We start from the raw sequence: 17824 nt of genomic DNA, 5'->3' as shown, positions 1-17824 counted from the left end.
ACAGTGAGAGGCCCGCGTACCGAAAAAAAAAAAAAAAAAAAAAAAAAGTAGAATGGAGGGGGACAAAGGTGAAATCAAGGAGACTAGTTAGAAACCTATTGTACAATGATCCACTGAAAAATGGCTCAGACTAGGGTAGAGTAGAGAAGTGGTCAGTGTCTGGATACCTTTTGAAAGTAAAATGGGTGTTCTTAACAGAGATGAGTCAAGATGATTTAAATATTTCTAGCTTGAGCAGCTAGTATGGAGTTGTCTTAATGGGGAAGACATGTTTATAGGAAGATCAGAAGTTTGGTTTCAAACATTTTGACATGTTGAATTTGAGATGTCTACTAGACATCAAGGGGACATGTTAGGAAGGCAGTCAAATTAATACGTGTCACTGTCTCTGTCCCCACAGCTGACCAACCAGGCATGGCTCCGGGATGGGGTTCGAGTTCCCCTCCACCAAGTGCCCTATACTGTAAAGGGTTGTTTCCGCTTCCTGCCCCCAGCCCAGGTCACTGTTGTGGGCAGTTACCTTCTGGGCACCTGCATCCGGCCGGACATCAATGTGGATGTGGCATTGACCATGCCCAGGGTGAGGTTCAGAGTTTGGGGAATGGAGAGGTCTGCCATTTCACCACCTACAAATCCCTCGATCCCTCTCTTTTTCCCACCTCTCGCTTGCCGGGGCATTGAAATCTGAATTCTAAATCCAAAGAACAGACCACTGCAGTTGTCCTGAGGGAGCTTAGATTTGCCATTTGGAACTTTGTCTTCCTCATCTGAGTTGTGGTATTGCTAGCCTTGGCTTAAGCATCCTGGCCAGCAGATGGGGTTGCCAAGCTTTGACCTTGGCTTCATCTCGGCCCCCAAGTTCTCCAACAACAAGGACTTAAGTGACTGGCCATCTCTCTCTTCTCCTGACCCCCTCCAGGAGATCCTACAGGACAAGGATGGGCTGAACCAGCGCTACTTCCGCAAGCGTGCCCTCTACCTGGCCCACTTGGCTCACCACCTGTCCCAAGACCCACTCTTTGGCAGTGTTCGCTTTTCCTACACCAATGGCTGCCACCTGAAACCCTCGCTGCTGCTGCGGCCGCATGGTGGGAGACATATACCGGGTGGAGGGCACTGTATGGGGTGACAAATCCAGTGGGGGAGGAACTAGGGCCTCAAGTCCATGGTGAGAAGCTTGGGCCTCAAGTTGGAGGGCAAAGGTGTGAGGCCCTCAAATGGGGAGCGGGGGCGGTGTGGGTGGTACAGGGGTTCCTCCGGCTCCAGGGGGCTGCAGGGTCTCAGCATCTCCCATCTCCCCCCAGGGAAGGATGAGCGTCTGGTCACTGTCCGTCTGCATCCATGCCCTCCACCTGACTTCTTCCGCCCATGCCGCCTGCTGCCGTCCAAGAACAATGTGCGGACTGCCTGGTACCAAGGGCAGAGTCCTTCAGGGGATGGTGAGTATCAAGGTGGAGTTGGAGGGAAGGGTCTTGCGGGGACTTCTCCTCTCACGACTTCCCCTTTCCTCTCACAGGTAGCCCAGAGCCCCCCACCCCCCACTATAACACATGGGTCCTGCAGGACACAGCCCTTGAGTCCCATGCGCAGCTGCTATCAACCGTGCTGGGCTCAGCCTCGGGGCTGAAGGATGGTGTGGCACTTCTGAAGGTCTGGCTGCGGCAGCGGGAACTGGACAAGGTGAGTGGGGACTGGCCCAGCTTCCCTGCCTCACTGAGTGGTGGGTTGGCTCTGAGCTCTGGCCTTTCCCTCCGTCTCCCCCTCAGGGCCTGGGAGGATTCAGTGGGTTCCTTGTCTCCATGCTGGTTGCCTTCCTGGTGTCTACACACAAGATCCATACCACCATGAGCGGCTACCAGGTCCTGAGAAGCACCTTGCAGTTTCTGGGTGAGGCGGCTGGACTCGGAAAGGCCAAGGGCCCCACTCTTACCCATCAGGGATCATTCGGTCTCTGGTCCTCAGACAGATGAGCAAACCGAATCCCAGAGGCAGGCAGTTGCAGCCACCTGTCCGGAGGGTGGGTGTCACGAGGGCTGGGTCCCTAGGGAGGGGGATACTTCTGACACAGCCACCTTCTCTGGCTCATTTCAGCCAGTACAGATCTGACGGTCAACGGGATCAGTTTGTGCTTCAGCTCAGATCCCTCCCTGGTGAGTAGGGCAGTGCTGAGTCTTGGGCAAGGCATCCTGAAGTTAAGGCCCAGCCCTGACTGGCTTCTCTCTCCCCCTCCCAGCCGGCCCTGGCTGACTTCCACCAGGCCTTCCCTGTTGTCTTCCTGGACTCCTCAGGCCGTCTCAACCTCTGTGCTGATGTCACTGCCTCCACTTGCCACCAGGTACAGGTGTCGCCCACTCCTGGCTTCCCCAGATGTCCCAGCCCAGACCCTGTCCCTTCTGCCAGCACCAGAACCCCAGAAACTCCTCTCCAGAGACCTTTGGTCAGGCACGTCTCTGGGTCTGGGCCCTGTGTTCCGTAAGGGGAGGCGTGCAGTGCTGGTGGTCTCACGCGGGAGTTCCCTCCTTACTCTGTGGCCCCAGGTGCAGCACGAGGCACGGCTGTCTGTGGTGTTGCTGGACAGCAAAGCTGACGATGGGTTCCAGCTGCTGTTGATGACTCCCAAACCTATGGTCCGGGCTTTTGACCACATACTGCAGTAAGTTTCGGGGTGCCAGGATATGCCAGTGAGTCCTGTGTCCCTGGGGCTAGTGATGGGGCAAAGGTCCTCAGGCAAGTGCTCAGATAAATCATCCTGGGGGTGGGGGTGGTGATACTTAGGACCAGCAGTACCTGATTCCCCCTCATTGTCCCTCTCTGCATCCCCAGTCTCCGTCCACTGAGTCGCCTGCAGGCAGCGTGTCACCGACTAAAGCTGTGGCCAGAGCTGCAGGATCATGGTGGGGACTATGTCTCAGCTGCTTTGGGCCCACTAACCACCCTTCTGGAGCAGGGCCTGGGGTCCCGGCTGCACCTGCTGGCCCACTCTCGGCCCCCAGTCTCAGAGGTGAGATGGTGTTGGTTGGGGAGTTTGTGGGACCGAGGGGGTTGGACCCAGGGTCCCAAGAGATACAAAAGACACACTATCCCTCTCACTAGAAAGTGGGTTTCCAGACCAAGCTGTGGGATGCTTGGATTGAGCTCAGCCTTTCTACATCCTACAGTGGGACATCAGCCAGGATCCACCGAAACACAGAGACGCCGGGGTCCTGACCCTGGGATTGCTCCTCCGGCCTGAGGGGCTGACCAGTGTTCTCGAGCTGGGTCCAGAGGCTGACCAGCCTGAGGTGAGGAGCCCTGGAGTCTGAGGGGTGATTTGGTCCTGTCTTGCATTGGAAGGAGTGGAGTGGGCTGTCCTCATGCCACCTGGATTGAGGCCTGTCAGGAGACTTCTTTCTTTTTTCTCTTTTTTGCAAGATTTATTTATTATCTATTTAGCTAGTTTATTTTTGGCTGCATCGGGTCTTAGTTGCGGCACACGGGATCTTTGTTGAGGCATGCAGGATCTTTCATTGTGGTTCACGGGCTTCTCTCTAGTTGTGGCGTGTGGGTTTTTTCTCCCTACTTGTGGCGTTCAGGCTCCAGGGCGCATGGGCTCTGTAGTTTGCGGCACGCAGGCTCTCTCGTTGAGGTACACGAGCTCTGTAGTTGTGGCACGCAGGCTTAGTTGCCCTGTGGCATGTGGCATCTTATTTCCCTGACCAGGGACTGAACCCACATCCCCTGCCTTGTACAGTGGATTCTTTACCGCTGGACCACCAGGGAAGTCCCCTGTTGGGAGATTTCTGACAGAGCCCTTCTTTGTTGATCTCTACCACTACCCCTTTCCTCTTCCCAGGCTGCTGACTTCCGCCAGTTCTGGGGATCTCGCTCCGAGCTTCGGCGTTTCCAGGATGGAGCCATTCGGGAAGCTGTGGTCTGGGAGGCAGCCTCTATGGCCCAGAAGCGCCTTATTCCCCACCAGGTGGTCACTCATCTCTTAACGCTGTGAGTGTTAGCATCTGAATGCCAGGAGGCAGCCATGGGCTGGGGAGCCTTTTAGGAGGGTCTGGCCCAAGCTTTTGGGGTGAGCAGCCCACATCCAGTAGCTCTCGGCATGGCCCCCAGTGCCCACACTGCGTCTGTGCCCCTTTTCTAGCCATGCTGACATCCCAGATACCTGTGTCCACTATACGGGGGGCCTCCTGGATGCACTGATTCAAAGCCTGAAAGAGGTAAGGGCCCTGGTTCAGGGCTTGGGTTAAGGCTAGGGACTGTAGAGTAAGCAGCCTGAGTGGCTGGATTTGGGGGTGGGGATGGGGGTGGAGAGCCCCATCTTAGCCAGGCTGCACTTCCCAGAGCGTCCAGCAGGGGACCCCCTGGCTCTGCAGCAGCAGCCTGAGCCAGGGCTGTATCCCAGGTGGTGGAGCTCTTATGAAAGGTCGTGCCCTCCTGTCTCTTTTCCCTCTCAGACCTTCAGCACAGGTGAGGAGGCCCTGGCAGCTGCAGTGCGTTGCTACGATGACCTCAGTCGCTTGCTGTGGGGACTGGAAGGTCTGCCGCTGACCGTGTCTGCCGTGCAGGGAGCTCACCCAGTGCTGCGCTACACTGAGGTGAGGCGCAAGGGGCAGGGAGCTCTTTCTGCTTCGTGACACCCACCTCTGCTCCACTCACCCAGTATTCTCCCTTCCAGCTTCTTGACTCTGGGCACTCCCTCCCAGTCCCAGGCCTCTTCCTCAGCCCCCCCTTCTTCCATAGGTGTTCCCACCAACCGCAGTCCGGCCAGCCTACTCCTTCTATGAACAGCTGCAAGAGCGGGCCTCGCTGTTGCCCCGGCCTGACAAGCCCTGTCCAGCCTACGTGGAGCCCATGACTGGTGAGGGAGCTCTTGCGAGGGGGTGAGAGGGACTGTTCTCACCCCCGGCCGCAGGCTGAGGCCTCTCACTCTTCTCCACAGTGGTATGCCACCTGGAGGGCAGCGGGCAGTGGCCGCAGGATGCTGAGGCCATACGGAGGGTCCGGGCTGCCTTCCAGCTGCGCCTGGCAGAGCTACTGACGCAGCAGCATGGGCTGCAGTGCCGCGCCACAGCCACGCACACCGATGTCCTCAAGGTTCGGCTGGTGCAGGGCAGGGATACCCAGGGAGGGAGGGGACAGGGGTGTCAGGGTGGCCCGCCTCCCATGCCATCCCCTCTTCCAACAGGATGGGTTTGTGTTCCGGATTCGTGTGGCCTATCAGCGGGAGCCCCAGATCCTGAGGGAGATGCGGAGCCCCGAGGGGGTCATCTCCTTGAGGGACACTCCTGCCTCCCTCCGCCTTGAGAGGGACACTAGGCAGTTGCCCCTGCTCACCAGCACCTTGCATGGGTATGGCCACCCCCACAGGCTCTTAGGTCCGTAGACCCTTTCCTGGCCCCATTCTGCTCTCCTGGCCATCTGTCTCGTTGGAAGGCCGGTTGGAGAGATGAGTTCTGGAGTCAGGCAAGTGCCAGAACTCTGGCCCTGCCACTTCACTGGCTGTGTCCCTTGGGCAGGATTCCCCCTCCCCTCAACCTTATTTTTCTCATCTGTAAAATGGGAATCATGCTAGGACCAACCTCTTGGGGTACTAATGAGGAAGATGTGAGATGATACGTGTAATGCATTAGCACAGAGGCCAGTGTTGGGTAAAGTTGAGTAAGTAGCAGCAGCGGGGCTGAAACACTGTTCTTGGGCCCTGAGGGCCTCACTGTCATGGCCACTACCCTCCTCTCCCCGCAGACTCCAGCAGCAGCACCCAGCCTTCTCGGGTGTGGCTCGGCTGGCCAAGCGGTGGGTGCGCGCCCAGCTCCTAGGTGAGGAGCTCACCGATGAGAGCCTGGACCTGGTGGCTGCTGCCCTTTTCCTGCACCCTGAGCCCTTCACCCCTCCCAGGTGATTCCCTCCACCTTTCCCCTAGCCAGGAAGTTCCACTGGGGCCAGCTTTCATCCCCCGTGCTTCAGTCCACATGGGAGAGGTGGCTGAACCAAGGGACAGAAGGGGTTCTAACCCCCGCAATCCACACCAAGGGGCCTAGGCTCTCTGGGCCGTGGGGGGCCTGGGCATGTGTGACTGGCCCAGATGCTTTGCTTACCCCTTCCTCTCAGCTCCCCCCAGGTGGGCTTCCTTCGGTTCCTTTTCCTGATATCAACCTTTGATTGGAAGAACAACCCCCTAATTGTCAACCTCAATAACGAGCTCACTGGTAAGTGGCAGGATCAGGGTCGGACTAGTGCAAGAACTACCCTTTGTGGATTGTAGAATAGGACAGGCAAGGGTTTTCCCTGTCAGTCTGTTAGGTTTTCTCTCTGCCTCCCCTATCCCGGATATCCACTCCTGACCCTGACTGCCTGGGGGGTAGGGAATTGTTAAGGAGGAAGAGGACCAAATCAAGCCTTTAGGGAGCTCCAAGACTGTAGAGATATGGTTTGCCCATGTGATGGTCAGAAACACAGCAGACTGGGGATGGTAAGCAGGCTACCTGGGGGGCTGTGAAGGGAAGAGGAGAGAGGAAGAAGGGCTCTGAACACCAGGTGAGAAGTCTTACGGTGGGGAGCAGGGAACGGTTCAGGTTAGAATACACGCCCAGACCTCTTGGGTGCGGGGTCGGTGCGGGGGGGGCGGGCTGGTGAGTGATGATTTCTGGTTGTAATATGAGGAGCTTCTGGTCCCAGCAGAGAGGAAGGTATCAGCTTTCTAATTCCCCAGGTGTGTGGGAGCCCAGGGTAGGAAGGGGCCAGGGGCAGGCCTCAGCTTGTGCAGGCCCGGAAAGCAGACTAGGGTGCCAGGCAGTGGAAAATTCTGCTTCTGGTCCCAGGCTGGGAGTTTAACACCCTGCCCAGTTGAGGCAGATGCGGTGTCCCTTTCATCGCTTTTGCCATTTGGGGGATGTTGGAAAATCCCTGTGATGGGCAGCTGCTAAGTGTACAGTAGGAGGACCCAGGGCAGTAGAGGGTGTCTTGTGGGAGGAGTAGGCTGACCCAAGACCCCCTCTCCTCCACAGCAGAGGAGCAGGTGGAGATCCGCAGTGTCTTCCTGGCAACCCGGACAAAACTTCCCGTCATGGTCATCATTACCCCCCAGGATCGCAAAAGCTCTGTATGGACACAGGATGGACCCTCGCCCCAGGTTTAATTTCATTCCTGCTCCCAAATGTGTGGTTTTCTCCCCCAAGGAAAAAGCAGGCCCAGCCTGAGCTATGAGAGACCTGTGGTCAGGTGTGACCTTTCTGATGTATGTGTGTCCCCCAGATCCTACACCAGCTCATGGTCCTGGCAGCCGAGGCCTTGCCCATCCTAGAGAAGCAGCTAATGGATCCCCAGGGTCCTGGGGACATCAGGGTAAGCCCCGGGCCCAGACTGCCTCCAGGGGCTCTGGGGACTCTGCCTTTGAACCATGGAAGTCTGGAGCTCTAGGGGCCCCTGTTTGGTGAGACTGAATCCAGAGAAGGCGTTGCAGCTGCCCACGGCGCCTGGCAGTGGGGGAGCCTGCAGGAGAATCGGGGCCCTGGCTTCACACTTCTACCCTGCACTCCTCCTGGGGACCCAAGCTGCCACCAGCTGGGTCTTGTTGTTCCTGCCTTCAAATGAGCATTTGGGCCCATAATGGGTGGGTCAGACAAAAGGGAAGGAGGGAACCAGAGTGGGCATGTGGAGGGGTTTGTGGTCCAGTTCCCAGCTCCCAAGTGGGCACTGCTGAGCACCCCCTACCCCTCCTCAGACAGTGTTCCGGCCGCCGTTGGACATGTACGACGTGCTAATCCACCTGTCACCCCGCCACATCCCCCGGCACCGCCAGGCTGTGGACTCACCAGCTGCCTCCTTCTGCCGGGGCCTGCTTAGTGAGCCGGGGCCCTCCTCCCTGATGCCCGTGCTGGGCTACGATCCTCCTCAGCTCTACCTGGCGCAGCTCAGGGTACGTCCTCAAGGGCTGACTGACCCTGGGGAGGGGACATCCAGGTGGAGCTGGGGCCGTGGAGGTGGCTCTCAGGTGTCCACCTGTAATCTTGTCTCTGTCCTGCCCTTTCCTAGGAGGCCTTTGGGGACCTGGCCCTTTTCTTCTATGACCAGCATGGCGGAAAGGTGATCGGTGTCCTCTGGAAGCCCACCAGCTTCCAGCCCCAGCCGTTAAAGGTGAGCTGGCTGGGGACAGTTGTCTGTTCCTGAGTGTGTACATGTGTTCCACATGGGCATGTGTGTCTGTGTGTGGTTCCACAAGTGACCCGGTGGCATGTGTGAAACACGTGTTTTGGTGTCTCTGCATGTGCCTCTTGTGACACCTCCATCTACATTTCTCTGATTCTCTCAGGCCTCCAACACAAAGGGGCGCATGGTGGTGTCTCAAGGTGGGGAGCTGGTGATGGTGCCCAATGTAGAAGCCATCCTGGAGGACTTTGCCATCCTGGGCGAAGGCCTAGTCCAGGCTGTGGAGGCCCGAAGTGAGAGGTGGACCGTGTGACCTCCAGCCCAGGAGCAAGCTGTAGATGGACAACAGGACTTCAGACCTCTGGAGCAAGATGTCAATGCCGTGACCACCCTTGCTGCATATGGACCGTCCAAGGAGGGCTTGCTGACCCGAGCATGCTGAATCATCCCCAACAAAGCCCTGTCCCATTTTCTGTCTGATGCCCCAGCATTGGGGCAGGGGCCATGGTGTCTTGTGGAGTCCCCTGAATGAACCCAGGAGATCCATCTACTTGTCAGCCTGGCCTGGGCCTTTTTTATTTTTTCCTTCCCAGGCTGCTCCCAGAAGCCCAGAGAAGAGGCTGTGTGCCCAGGGCTGAGGCTCTGTCCCCACCCCTCTGCCAGGATGTGTGCCTCAACCTCAGTATGCCCTTCGGTGCATCGTCAGGCCTTTTAAATGGGGCTCAGAGAAGGTGTGGCACTGCCTGAGAGTCACAGAGCACCAGCACTGAGCAGTGGAGAGGGGGCTACGTGGGATGAATACACCGCATTGAAGGGGCACAGTGCGCTCCTGTTTTGGTTCCGCTGCATCCCGGGGTGGGGACATGGAAAAGCACAGAGGACAGGAAGGGGCTGGGTGGGTGAAGGGGTGAGGGGGACTGGTGGTCCCCCATCCAGGAGAGATGCAGAAAGCACTGATTGCTGCCCTGGCCTCCGGTGTCTGAGCCCCTCAGGCTCTGTGCTCCTGCAGTGGTGGTGCAGAGGTGAGTGGGACCCAAGACCTGCTCTCCAGGAGCTCCCAGTGCCCTGGGGGAGGGGGTGCTGCTTCCTTTCAGCCTGGTCCACACCCCCCCTTGCAGCAGCCTCTCCCTAATCCTGGCTGTTTTTCCAGACTCAGCTCAAACAGTGACTCCTCCTTAAGCCCTTCCTCGCCCTCAGCCTAGGGTGCGCTTTCTCTCCTCTGAAATATTAGAGCAATTACTGCCTGTTCGTTTCTCTTTGCAGTCACGTACAGTGGCGTGAACTCTCTTGTTTTAAACTGTGATTTAAAATGAAATCATTGAATTTCCCTATGTTATTGGCTTGTCTGCCTTTTCTGCATGGTTTTGACCTTGTCTCCTAAATGTAAGCTCTTTGAGGGCAGGAAACATATTTGAACAGATTTCACGGCACCTAGTACAGTGCTCTGCCCAAGTAGGATACAGGTGTGTGCAGAAGGGGCACCTGGCCCAGGCGGATGGAGGGCAGGGCAGGCCACCAGAAGCCTTCAAGGAGAAGAGCATCATGATTTGCAATCTCTGCCTAGAATGGGTAGGGTTTTGATGGTGAAATTCCTGAGAATTAAAAAGCTGATGTTGGGAATTGCTTTGGCAGTCCAGTGGTTAGGATTCCACACTCTCACAGCTGAGGGCCCAGGTTCAATCCCTGGTTGAGGAACTAAAATCACTCAAGCCATGCAATGCAGCCAAAAAAAAAAAAAAAGGTTGATTGAGTGCCTGCCTAATAAGATACCCTTTGTTATTTTCCATATCTTCCATAAGGAAATTGATCATATACCAGCCCTATGAAGTACCTGCTTTTCCTCATTATCATTTTCTGAATGAGGTCAAGTTCAGCTGCAGGTGGGGGCTTGTTTGTAGAGGGACTTGGAGGTCTGGCTATCTGGCTTCATCCTCAAGATGCTTAGCCACACATGGGAACTCTGGTTTCCAATTTTGTCCCCATTCTGTTAGTCTTTGTGAACCTATGCCAGTCCCTGCCTGTCACTGTCATGGGACAGCTTGGCCTGGGGTTGAAATTAGTATAGGGAATACACTGATTGGCTGCGTGAACTGAGGTCTGTGTCCATCTCTCTCCTTGTGCCATTCATTCATGTACTCCAGATCTCAGTGTGCCAGGCTGTATTTTCAGTGAGATATAAGAGATGCAGTCCCAGCCCTGTGGTCGTCCCTGGCTTCTCAGCTTTCCTTTTTCTTAGTCCCTCACATGTGGCAGTCCCTCCGTGGACTCTGGGGAGGGGCAGGGGGTACAGGCTGGTTTCAAACCATCCCGTTTCATCCCAGGGTCAGCTCCAGGCTCGTAGCTTCCTTCACAACTCCAGTGCAGGGAACGCGTGGGATCTGCCTCCAGGTAAGCTCGTGGCTCCAAGAAGTGCAGATACCAGTCCCAATCAGGGGAAATGAGCCTTGGCCCTGCTACCTCCCCATGTGGTCCTGGGCAAGTCACTTCCCCTTGCTGGGCTCAACCTGCCCATCTTTAAAATGAGCATGATAGGGACTTCCCTGGCAGTCCAGTGCTTAGGACTCTGTGCTTCCACTGCAAGGAGCATGGGTTTGATCCCTGGTCAGGGAGCTAAGATCCCTCAAGCCATGCAGTGCGGCCAAAAAAAAAAAAAATGAAAAGAAAGAAGCCATGATAATGGCTTTGTCAGGTGCCAAGTGTGGCAAGGGAAGAGGGCAGATGACTCAGAAGCCCAAGGAGGTACATCCGCCATGCTTTCTGCACTCCCTGCTCCAGCTTGGGGTGCGGGGTGAGGGGAGCACGAAGACCAGGCTCCAATTTCAATGCTTGCTCCAACCTGTTTTCCTTGGATTTTCTCTGGGAAGTAGGTGAGGAGGCTGGTGTGGTCTAACATGACCTTGGAGGAGAGGGGACATGAGGAGCTGGAACCTCAGGGGAAGAGGATAGGAGCCTAGGAGGAACTCCTGCTGGAGCGAGGGTGTGCAGGGGGATGTGTGTTACCGTGCCGCCACACGTGCGTCTGCCCCTGTGGGCCTCTGCGTTTGCAGGTAGACATGGATGGGGCGGGAGGCTGTGTGTGATGTATGGTGTGCTCTGTCTGCTCTGTGTGTGTTGGACTCGGGTGTGTGCACATCTGTATATACTAGTGTGCTGGTGCAGGTTTTTGCCTCCAGCTCTGGGTTGCTGTAAAAGGCAAAATCTGCTCTGTTTTTAAAGAGCAAGTCAGGAGGAAAAGCTCTCAGGAGGCAGGAACTCTGGATTCCTTCCTGTAAATCTAAATGGCTGTAAATAAAGGCTTCCCCTTCTTGGGGCTTCAGTTTCCCCAGTTCTGTCAGACCTCCCAAGCCTCTCTATGTAGTCACATTCAGTGAATTCTCAAAGGGTCCTCTCTTCGGGCTGTGCTATCTGACAACCTCCTCTAAACCAGAATCCTTTTAGCTGAAGACCCTGTTTTCCTCTGCCCAGCTCCTTACTTTGGAGAAAAAAGCAAGACCCCAAAGCCCAGGGGTCCTTGCAGCAGGTTACATTCAGTGAAATCCTGAGGGCTGCTGCATCCCTGACCTAGTAAGTCAGATTGGGCTAGTCTGAGGCCCACCCCTTCCACCCCAATAAATATGCACCTAACCCCCTCAACATCTGCTACTCGCTTTGTGAGTCACAGATTAATCTAGGTGAGCGATAAAGATAAAGGGGAGGAGAAGCCTGGGGCACGTGAGTCACCCCCACCTTCCTCAGGAAAGGCCAGCCTGCCCATCTCTCTGCTGCAGAGAGAAGGTGGCATCTTGGGCTGCCCTGGGGAACTAAGGGGGACAAGAGTGTTCCAAACCCAGAGGGAGACTCACTTACCTCTCCCACTTCAGTTTCTGGAAGAGGGATGGAGAGGATAATTTTTCTGGTTTGCAAGAGGCCCAGAGAGGTGTTGGAACTTGTCTAGGGTCACACAGGGAGTTACAGAGAATCTATGTCTCCTGGCTGCATGCGTTGCTTCTGAGCCTGGGCTTTCGTGGGGCTAAGGGGTCGGGTGATGAGGAATAAAAGAGTAGAGAGGCCGGAGCTATGGATCTCTCCAGTGAGGCGGGGAGGAGTGAAAAGCCGGGCCCCTCCCCTTTCCTGGGCTGACTGCCAGTCTTGCCCCTTCCCTTCTGCGCAAGGCAGCAGAATGAAGCTGTTACTAGACCCAGGGGAGCAAGGTCAAGGATGGGGTAGCGGGTGGGAGCGTGAGCATTCTGGTCTACCGCAAGCCTATGTCTCTGTTTCCCTGTCTGGGAGCTCTCCTCTATTCTCCCAGACTAGAAACCTCCACAGAACAGAGCTGGGTTCTCCTAGAGACTGCCGAGGCCAAGGTTGGACCCTGACTGAGGGGTCATTGAGGGGCATTGAGACCCAGCTTCTGTTCCACCTGATGACCAAATGGTTTGGATGAAAAAGATAGATATGATATCCTGGCCTTTCCCCAATCTCCCTCTCCACTGCCCCAAGGTCTAGAGACGCTCAGGAAGTCATTCCTGAGGTCTGACTGCAGAATCTCCTGCAGCGGGCTGTCCTCTCCTCTCGATGCTTCCTCTGAGACTTCTCTCCCTTAGGGCCAGCAGTGGGTGGCTGCCCTGTAATTAGCACCCAGACTGGGCTTGGATGAGGGGAGAGTATATTGGGGCTCATACATACCCATCACCTTTCTGGAACACCAGATGCAGAGCCTTCCACCACCTGTCCTCCCACGGCCACCTTCAGACCGCAGGCCTCTCAGAGAGCAGTTGTCCTGGGCCCCACCCAGATTCAGGTTCCTGTCTACACAATTCTGCCTACCTTCAACCTCAGCTTCTTGCCGACCTGCCCTGCCCATTCTGCCTCCTAAATCCCAAATCCAAACCCTCTCATCATGTTGTACCAGGTCACTTTGTCTCCAGACTCCTCAACAGATCCCCACCTCCTATCTCTGGCTTTTATAAATACTGAACCCAGACCCACAGCCAAGCCCAGACAGGGATACACACAGATATGCACACAGAACCCCAGGGTCGCCCACATGTACACACAGACCTCCATGGGTACACGCATACACAGAGCCAAGAACGCATATGGATACGCACGACATTCATACAGGAGGAAACGTGACTCATTAACGAGGCAGCTTCTGGAATGAACCTTTCCTTCTACATTGACTGTAATACAGTTTTCAAAGCCTGAAACATCCGTAATCTTGTCTGATTCTTACAGGGGCCCTGGGTGTGTGTGTGTTGGGGGGGACTCCACCTGAAACCTGCAGGTGACTGATGAGGAAACTGAAACTGAGGGGCCGGGAAAGGGAGCTGGCTCGGCCACCTGACTGGTCAGTGGCCAAGCGAGGCTTGGAGCTGAGCTTCTGGGTCTACAGGAGGGCTCTGCCCCCATCAGCCCAGCCCCTGTGGCTCTGGGCTCTTCCTCAGCACAGGGCCTAGGCCTCCCGTCCCATTCCTCTGCCTCCTCTCTGTGACCCTCTGCTGTCCTCAAAGGGTGCTGAGGGCAGCTCAGGGTGACACCAGAAGGTGAACACAGAGTCCCCAGGATATGGGTCAAAGGGTATATTTTCTCAAGTTCCAGCTGGACATCTGGCCGGAGGTGCCCCAGGGTGTGGTTTGTGTTCACAGGCTCTCCTCCATCTCGTCTGCCTGGAGACAGTGGGTGACTGTTGGTGCAGCAGGAGGAACTGCTTGCCCACCCCCAAGTCTGGGCACACTCATAAGAGGGTGATTCATCTCTGCCCTCCACTCCCCGTTCCTGTCCAGAGCCAGCCCCCGACTCTCAAGGCCCAGAAATAGGAATAGCGTCCAGCAGTGGCCTAAGAGTGGGGCACCCTCTAGACAGGGTGCTGAAGCATGGAGGGACCTCCCTGGCCTCCCTGCCCTCTTCACGTCTCCTCCATATCCGCATGGCGTTTGAATCCAGCTCAACACTTAACGGGGGGGCTTCCCTGGTGGCGCAGTGGTTAAGAATCCGCCTGCCAATGCAGGGGACATGGGTTCAAGCCCTGGTCCGGGAACATCCCACATGCCACGGAGCAACTAAGCCCGTGCGCCATAACTACTGAAGCCTGTGCGCCACAGCTACGGAAGTCTGCGCGCCTAGAGCCCGTGCTCCACAAAAAGAGAAGCCACTGCAGTGAGAAGCCCACGTACTGTAACGAAGAGTAGCCCCGCTCGCCGCAACTAGAGGAGGCCCGCGCACAGCAGCAAAGACCCAATGCAGCCAAAAATAATAAATAAATTAAATAAATAAATTTATAAAAAAAAAACAAGCACTTAACGGCAAGTGACTTCTCTCCAACTGTTAGTTTTATCATCTGTGAAAGGGTAAAGTATACACCCACTTCTGGGGGTTGTTTCACAAATGGGAGGAAGTACTTTTTAAAAAAAATAAATTTTTTAATTTTATTTACTTATTTTTTAATATAAATTTATTTATTTTTTTTTTGGCTGCCTTGGGTCTTTGTTGCTGTGCATGGGCTTTTTCCACTTGCAGCGAGCGGGGGCTACTCTTTGTTGTGGTGTGCAGGCTTCTCATTGCGGTAGCTTCTCTTGCTACGGAGCACAGGCTCTAGGCACGCAGGCTTCAGTAGTTGTGGAGCACGGGCTCAGTAGCTGTGGCTTGCAGGCTCTAGAGCGCAGGCTCAGTAGTTGTGGCGCACAGGCTTAGCTGCTCCGCGGCATGTGGGATCTTCCCGGACCAGGGCTCGAACCCGTGTCCCCTGCATTGGCAGGCGGATTCTTAACCACTGTGCCACCAGGGAAGCCCCAGGAAGTACTTTCTAAACTTGAAAAATGTATGTATGTCTGTTTTGGTCAGCCCCTCCCCCATCCCACTCCAATGCTCAGGAAGAGGTTAGGGGTTCAGGGAGGCCGGGGGACTGTAGTATGACTTGTTTTCTATGTCTACACTCTTCTCCACTCCACTTGCTGACAGCAAGGCCCATGTCTCCTCCTATGCTGGTTCAAGCTGCTTTCATACAGGCAAAAAGAGTTTGGGGGACAGGAAATGAAGGGCGTGCCACCCCTACCCCTTACAGGGCCCCAGCCAGTCCCTCTGGTCCAACAGGCTGGCACTTGAGTCTTCAGCCCTTCCCTTGCCTGGGAACCCACTCCCCCAGCTTCTGACCTCAAGGAGTCACGGCCTCCCATGGGGTGGATCGGCTGTCAGTCCCCTTCCTGGGCACAGCCCTCCTGCCCTCAGCCCTCCTGCACAGGTGAGACACAGACCTTGCTCAAGATGTGTTGGGAGGAGATAGGGCCTCGACAAGTGCCTCGTCCTGGAGCTCCCAGGCAGGCAGGCTGGCTTCCAGCCCGTACTCAGGCTTTCCTTCCCTAAGCACGGGAGGGAGCCCAGATGGCTCTGGGTAAGCCGCGTGACTCAGGGTCAGGGCCTGCCTCACCAAGCTCAGGCTCTTCCTGTGAAGCCGAGCTTCCTTCTATCTTTTGCTCCTGGGGGCGCCATTCACACTGACTACAATGAGAATGAGCCCCCTCACCCCAACACCTGCATCCAGTTGTGCAATGAGGTCCTGCTTCAGCCCCCCAGACTCTGGCCAGCCAGCCCAGCGCTTCTGGACAAGCATCTTCAGGCCCTGACCCCTCTTATTCCCAGATGACCCGAGGTGGGCTGACAGGAATAAGGGACCCTTGGAAAGCATAGCATCCTTCCCCCTCCTCCAGGCAGGGTCCTCTCAGGCCCACTAAGAAGCATGAAGCCCTACCCATACCTCCTCAGCTCCAACCCTAACCCATCCCAATATGCATGGTGTGTACATGTATGAACATGTGTGTACACCCTAGTTACAGATAAGAACCAGTTTGGTGGGAGTATATGGGGTCATGGTCTTGAAGGTTGGACCTTGATTTGGAGTGAGGGGGCATTGGGAACTGGCTCTCGTTCCACTTGCCAAGCCATGTGCCTCAGCATGGCGCTGCATCCACTGGGGAAGTGGGAGGTGGCAAAGATGCTCTATGGTGAGCTGCAGCCCCAGGATTATAGGTGAGCATGTACACGCATGTGCACATGTGTGAGTACATGTAAGTGCACATGTGTAAATAGATGCTACTTGCAAGATACACAGATCCACAGTTATGTGTGTGACCTGCTCCCTCAGGGTGCAGCCCATGTGAACACCTATGTGAACTGAGTGCAAACACGTGTATATGGGGCCGGGGGGGAGGTGTGTGCTCTGCCTGCTGATGGTGGAGCTGCCCCTGTTTTTCTCTGGTTTCCAGACCAGGCTCGGCTGCTGGCAGGCCCAGGACCGGCAGGAGTGAGGATGAGGTTCTGTGGGCTGGGGCTCCCTACTTTCTTTCAGTGTTGAGGAACCACGTTGCCACTTCCTGCCCTGTGCAGCCCCACCTGGGGCTGTGAGGGGCTGAGAAGCATACCAGGGAGTGGGGAGAAGAGAGTGAAGCCTTGTGGGGAGCTTTCCCCCCTTCCCACAGTCTGGGCTCCGGCACCGGGAGTCTAGGGTTTTGTCCTGAGTCACAGATGGGCAGTGGGGCCTCCAGCAGGCACTCAGTAATGGCTCCCTGATTCACTCTGGGCCCTCCCAGCCCATGGGGTTCAGTGGGTACGGTGCTTCTTCCTGGGCCAAGGGTCATGGGGACCTCTTGTGTGGGGATTACATATATATGTGAGCCTATGGCTAGGCTCTCATGGGCAATGGGATCCCGGGAGCATGTGAACAAAGCTCAGGGTCTATAGGCAAGTATGGCTGCCAGCCTTGAGGGTAGAGTGTGTGCTGCACACCTGCATGTGCACCTGTGAATCTACCTATGTGTGTTGCCAAACGCTATCTATTTGGGCATGAGTCGCCTCTGGAGCCCTCATTTTTGACAGACATTCCTCAAGGGACAAGTCCCCTGGGCCCTTAGCCCACCTGGATTAAGTCCCTTTGGAAAATGTGCTCTTCCCTGGCAAAGCTGCCTTTAGAGACTGGGGTGAGGGCATATTTGCTCCCAGTCCTGTGGGAGTAAGGCCCAGGCTACCAGACCTCAGTTTCCCTATTATCAGATGCAGCATAGGGAACAGGGTTGCCCCATGCCTCCCCTGAGATGGGACTGACACACCCTCAGTTCAGCCAGCTTAATCTCTTAAAGGGACAGACTTGCCCCTGGCCAGGGATCAGCCAGAGTGGGAGAGGCGAGGGTTAAAAGCAGCTGGAACTCGGGACTTCCCCGGTGGTCCAGGGGTTAAGACTCTGCCCTCCCAATGCAGGGGGACCGGGGTTTGATCCCTGGTCAGGGAACTAGATCTGAGTGTGCAGCCAAATAAATAAATAAATGAATAAATAAATATTAAAAACCAAAAAACAAACCAGCTGGAACTCACCTTGCCGGCAAGCATGTGGCCTATGGCATGTCAGGACAACTGCAGCTCAGCCTCTGGAGCCATGTGCAAGATGCACGCAGGTACACGTGTGACAGCTCTGTTAACCCAGCCATGTTCAACAGGCATGAGCAAAGCCATGAAAAATGCCCAGAAAGGCGGGCTTCCCTGGTGGCGCAGTGGTTGAGAGTCCGCCTGCCGATGCAGGGGACGCGGGTTCGTGCCCCGGTCTGGGAGGATCCCACATGCCGCGGAGCAGCTGGGCCCGGGAGCCATGGCTGCTAAGCCTGCACGTCCGGAGCCTGTGCTCCGTGGCGGGAGAGGCCACAGCAGTGAGAGGCCCACGTAC

The 17824-nt window shown here is 55.9% G+C and overlaps 1 protein-coding gene across 2 annotated transcripts in view; it reads left to right on the top strand.

Annotated features, from left to right (window-relative positions):
- The window catches only part of NOL6 (nucleolar protein 6), a 12587-nt gene extending 3115 nt beyond the window's left edge, over nt 1-9472 (top strand). The window contains exons 4-26 of one of the 2 annotated variants that reach the window (XM_024753871.1): nt 401-580; nt 920-1088; nt 1305-1439; nt 1517-1680; nt 1767-1887; nt 2092-2150; nt 2234-2335; nt 2538-2653; nt 2824-3001; nt 3159-3281; nt 3833-3981; nt 4133-4208; nt 4446-4586; nt 4732-4849; nt 4931-5085; nt 5177-5340; nt 5734-5886; nt 6100-6197; nt 6999-7120; nt 7243-7332; nt 7712-7906; nt 8023-8124; nt 8300-9472. In XM_024753871.1, coding sequence (XP_024609639.1) covers nt 401-580; nt 920-1088; nt 1305-1439; nt 1517-1680; nt 1767-1887; nt 2092-2150; nt 2234-2335; nt 2538-2653; nt 2824-3001; nt 3159-3281; nt 3833-3981; nt 4133-4208; nt 4446-4586; nt 4732-4849; nt 4931-5085; nt 5177-5340; nt 5734-5886; nt 6100-6197; nt 6999-7120; nt 7243-7332; nt 7712-7906; nt 8023-8124; nt 8300-8449 — 3060 coding nt within the window. In that variant the 3' untranslated portion in view covers nt 8450-9472. Of the gene's footprint in view, nt 1-400; nt 581-919; nt 1089-1304; nt 1440-1516; nt 1681-1766; nt 1888-2091; nt 2151-2233; nt 2336-2537; nt 2654-2823; nt 3002-3158; nt 3282-3832; nt 3982-4132; nt 4209-4445; nt 4587-4731; nt 4850-4930; nt 5086-5176; nt 5341-5733; nt 5887-6099; nt 6198-6995; nt 7121-7242; nt 7333-7711; nt 7907-8022; nt 8125-8299 lie in introns of both variants that reach the window. The other variant, XM_024753870.1, reaches the window with a different exon arrangement.
- The last annotated feature ends 8352 nt before the right edge of the window (nt 9473-17824 follow it).

The sequence above is a fragment of the Neophocaena asiaeorientalis genome, unplaced genomic scaffold (genome assembly GCF_003031525.2).
Source record: "Neophocaena asiaeorientalis asiaeorientalis breed wild unplaced genomic scaffold, Neophocaena_asiaeorientalis_V1.1 scaffold220, whole genome shotgun sequence".
Taxonomy (NCBI): domain Eukaryota; kingdom Metazoa; phylum Chordata; class Mammalia; order Artiodactyla; family Phocoenidae; genus Neophocaena; species Neophocaena asiaeorientalis.
This window is presented reverse-complemented; position numbering and strand designations above follow the sequence as displayed.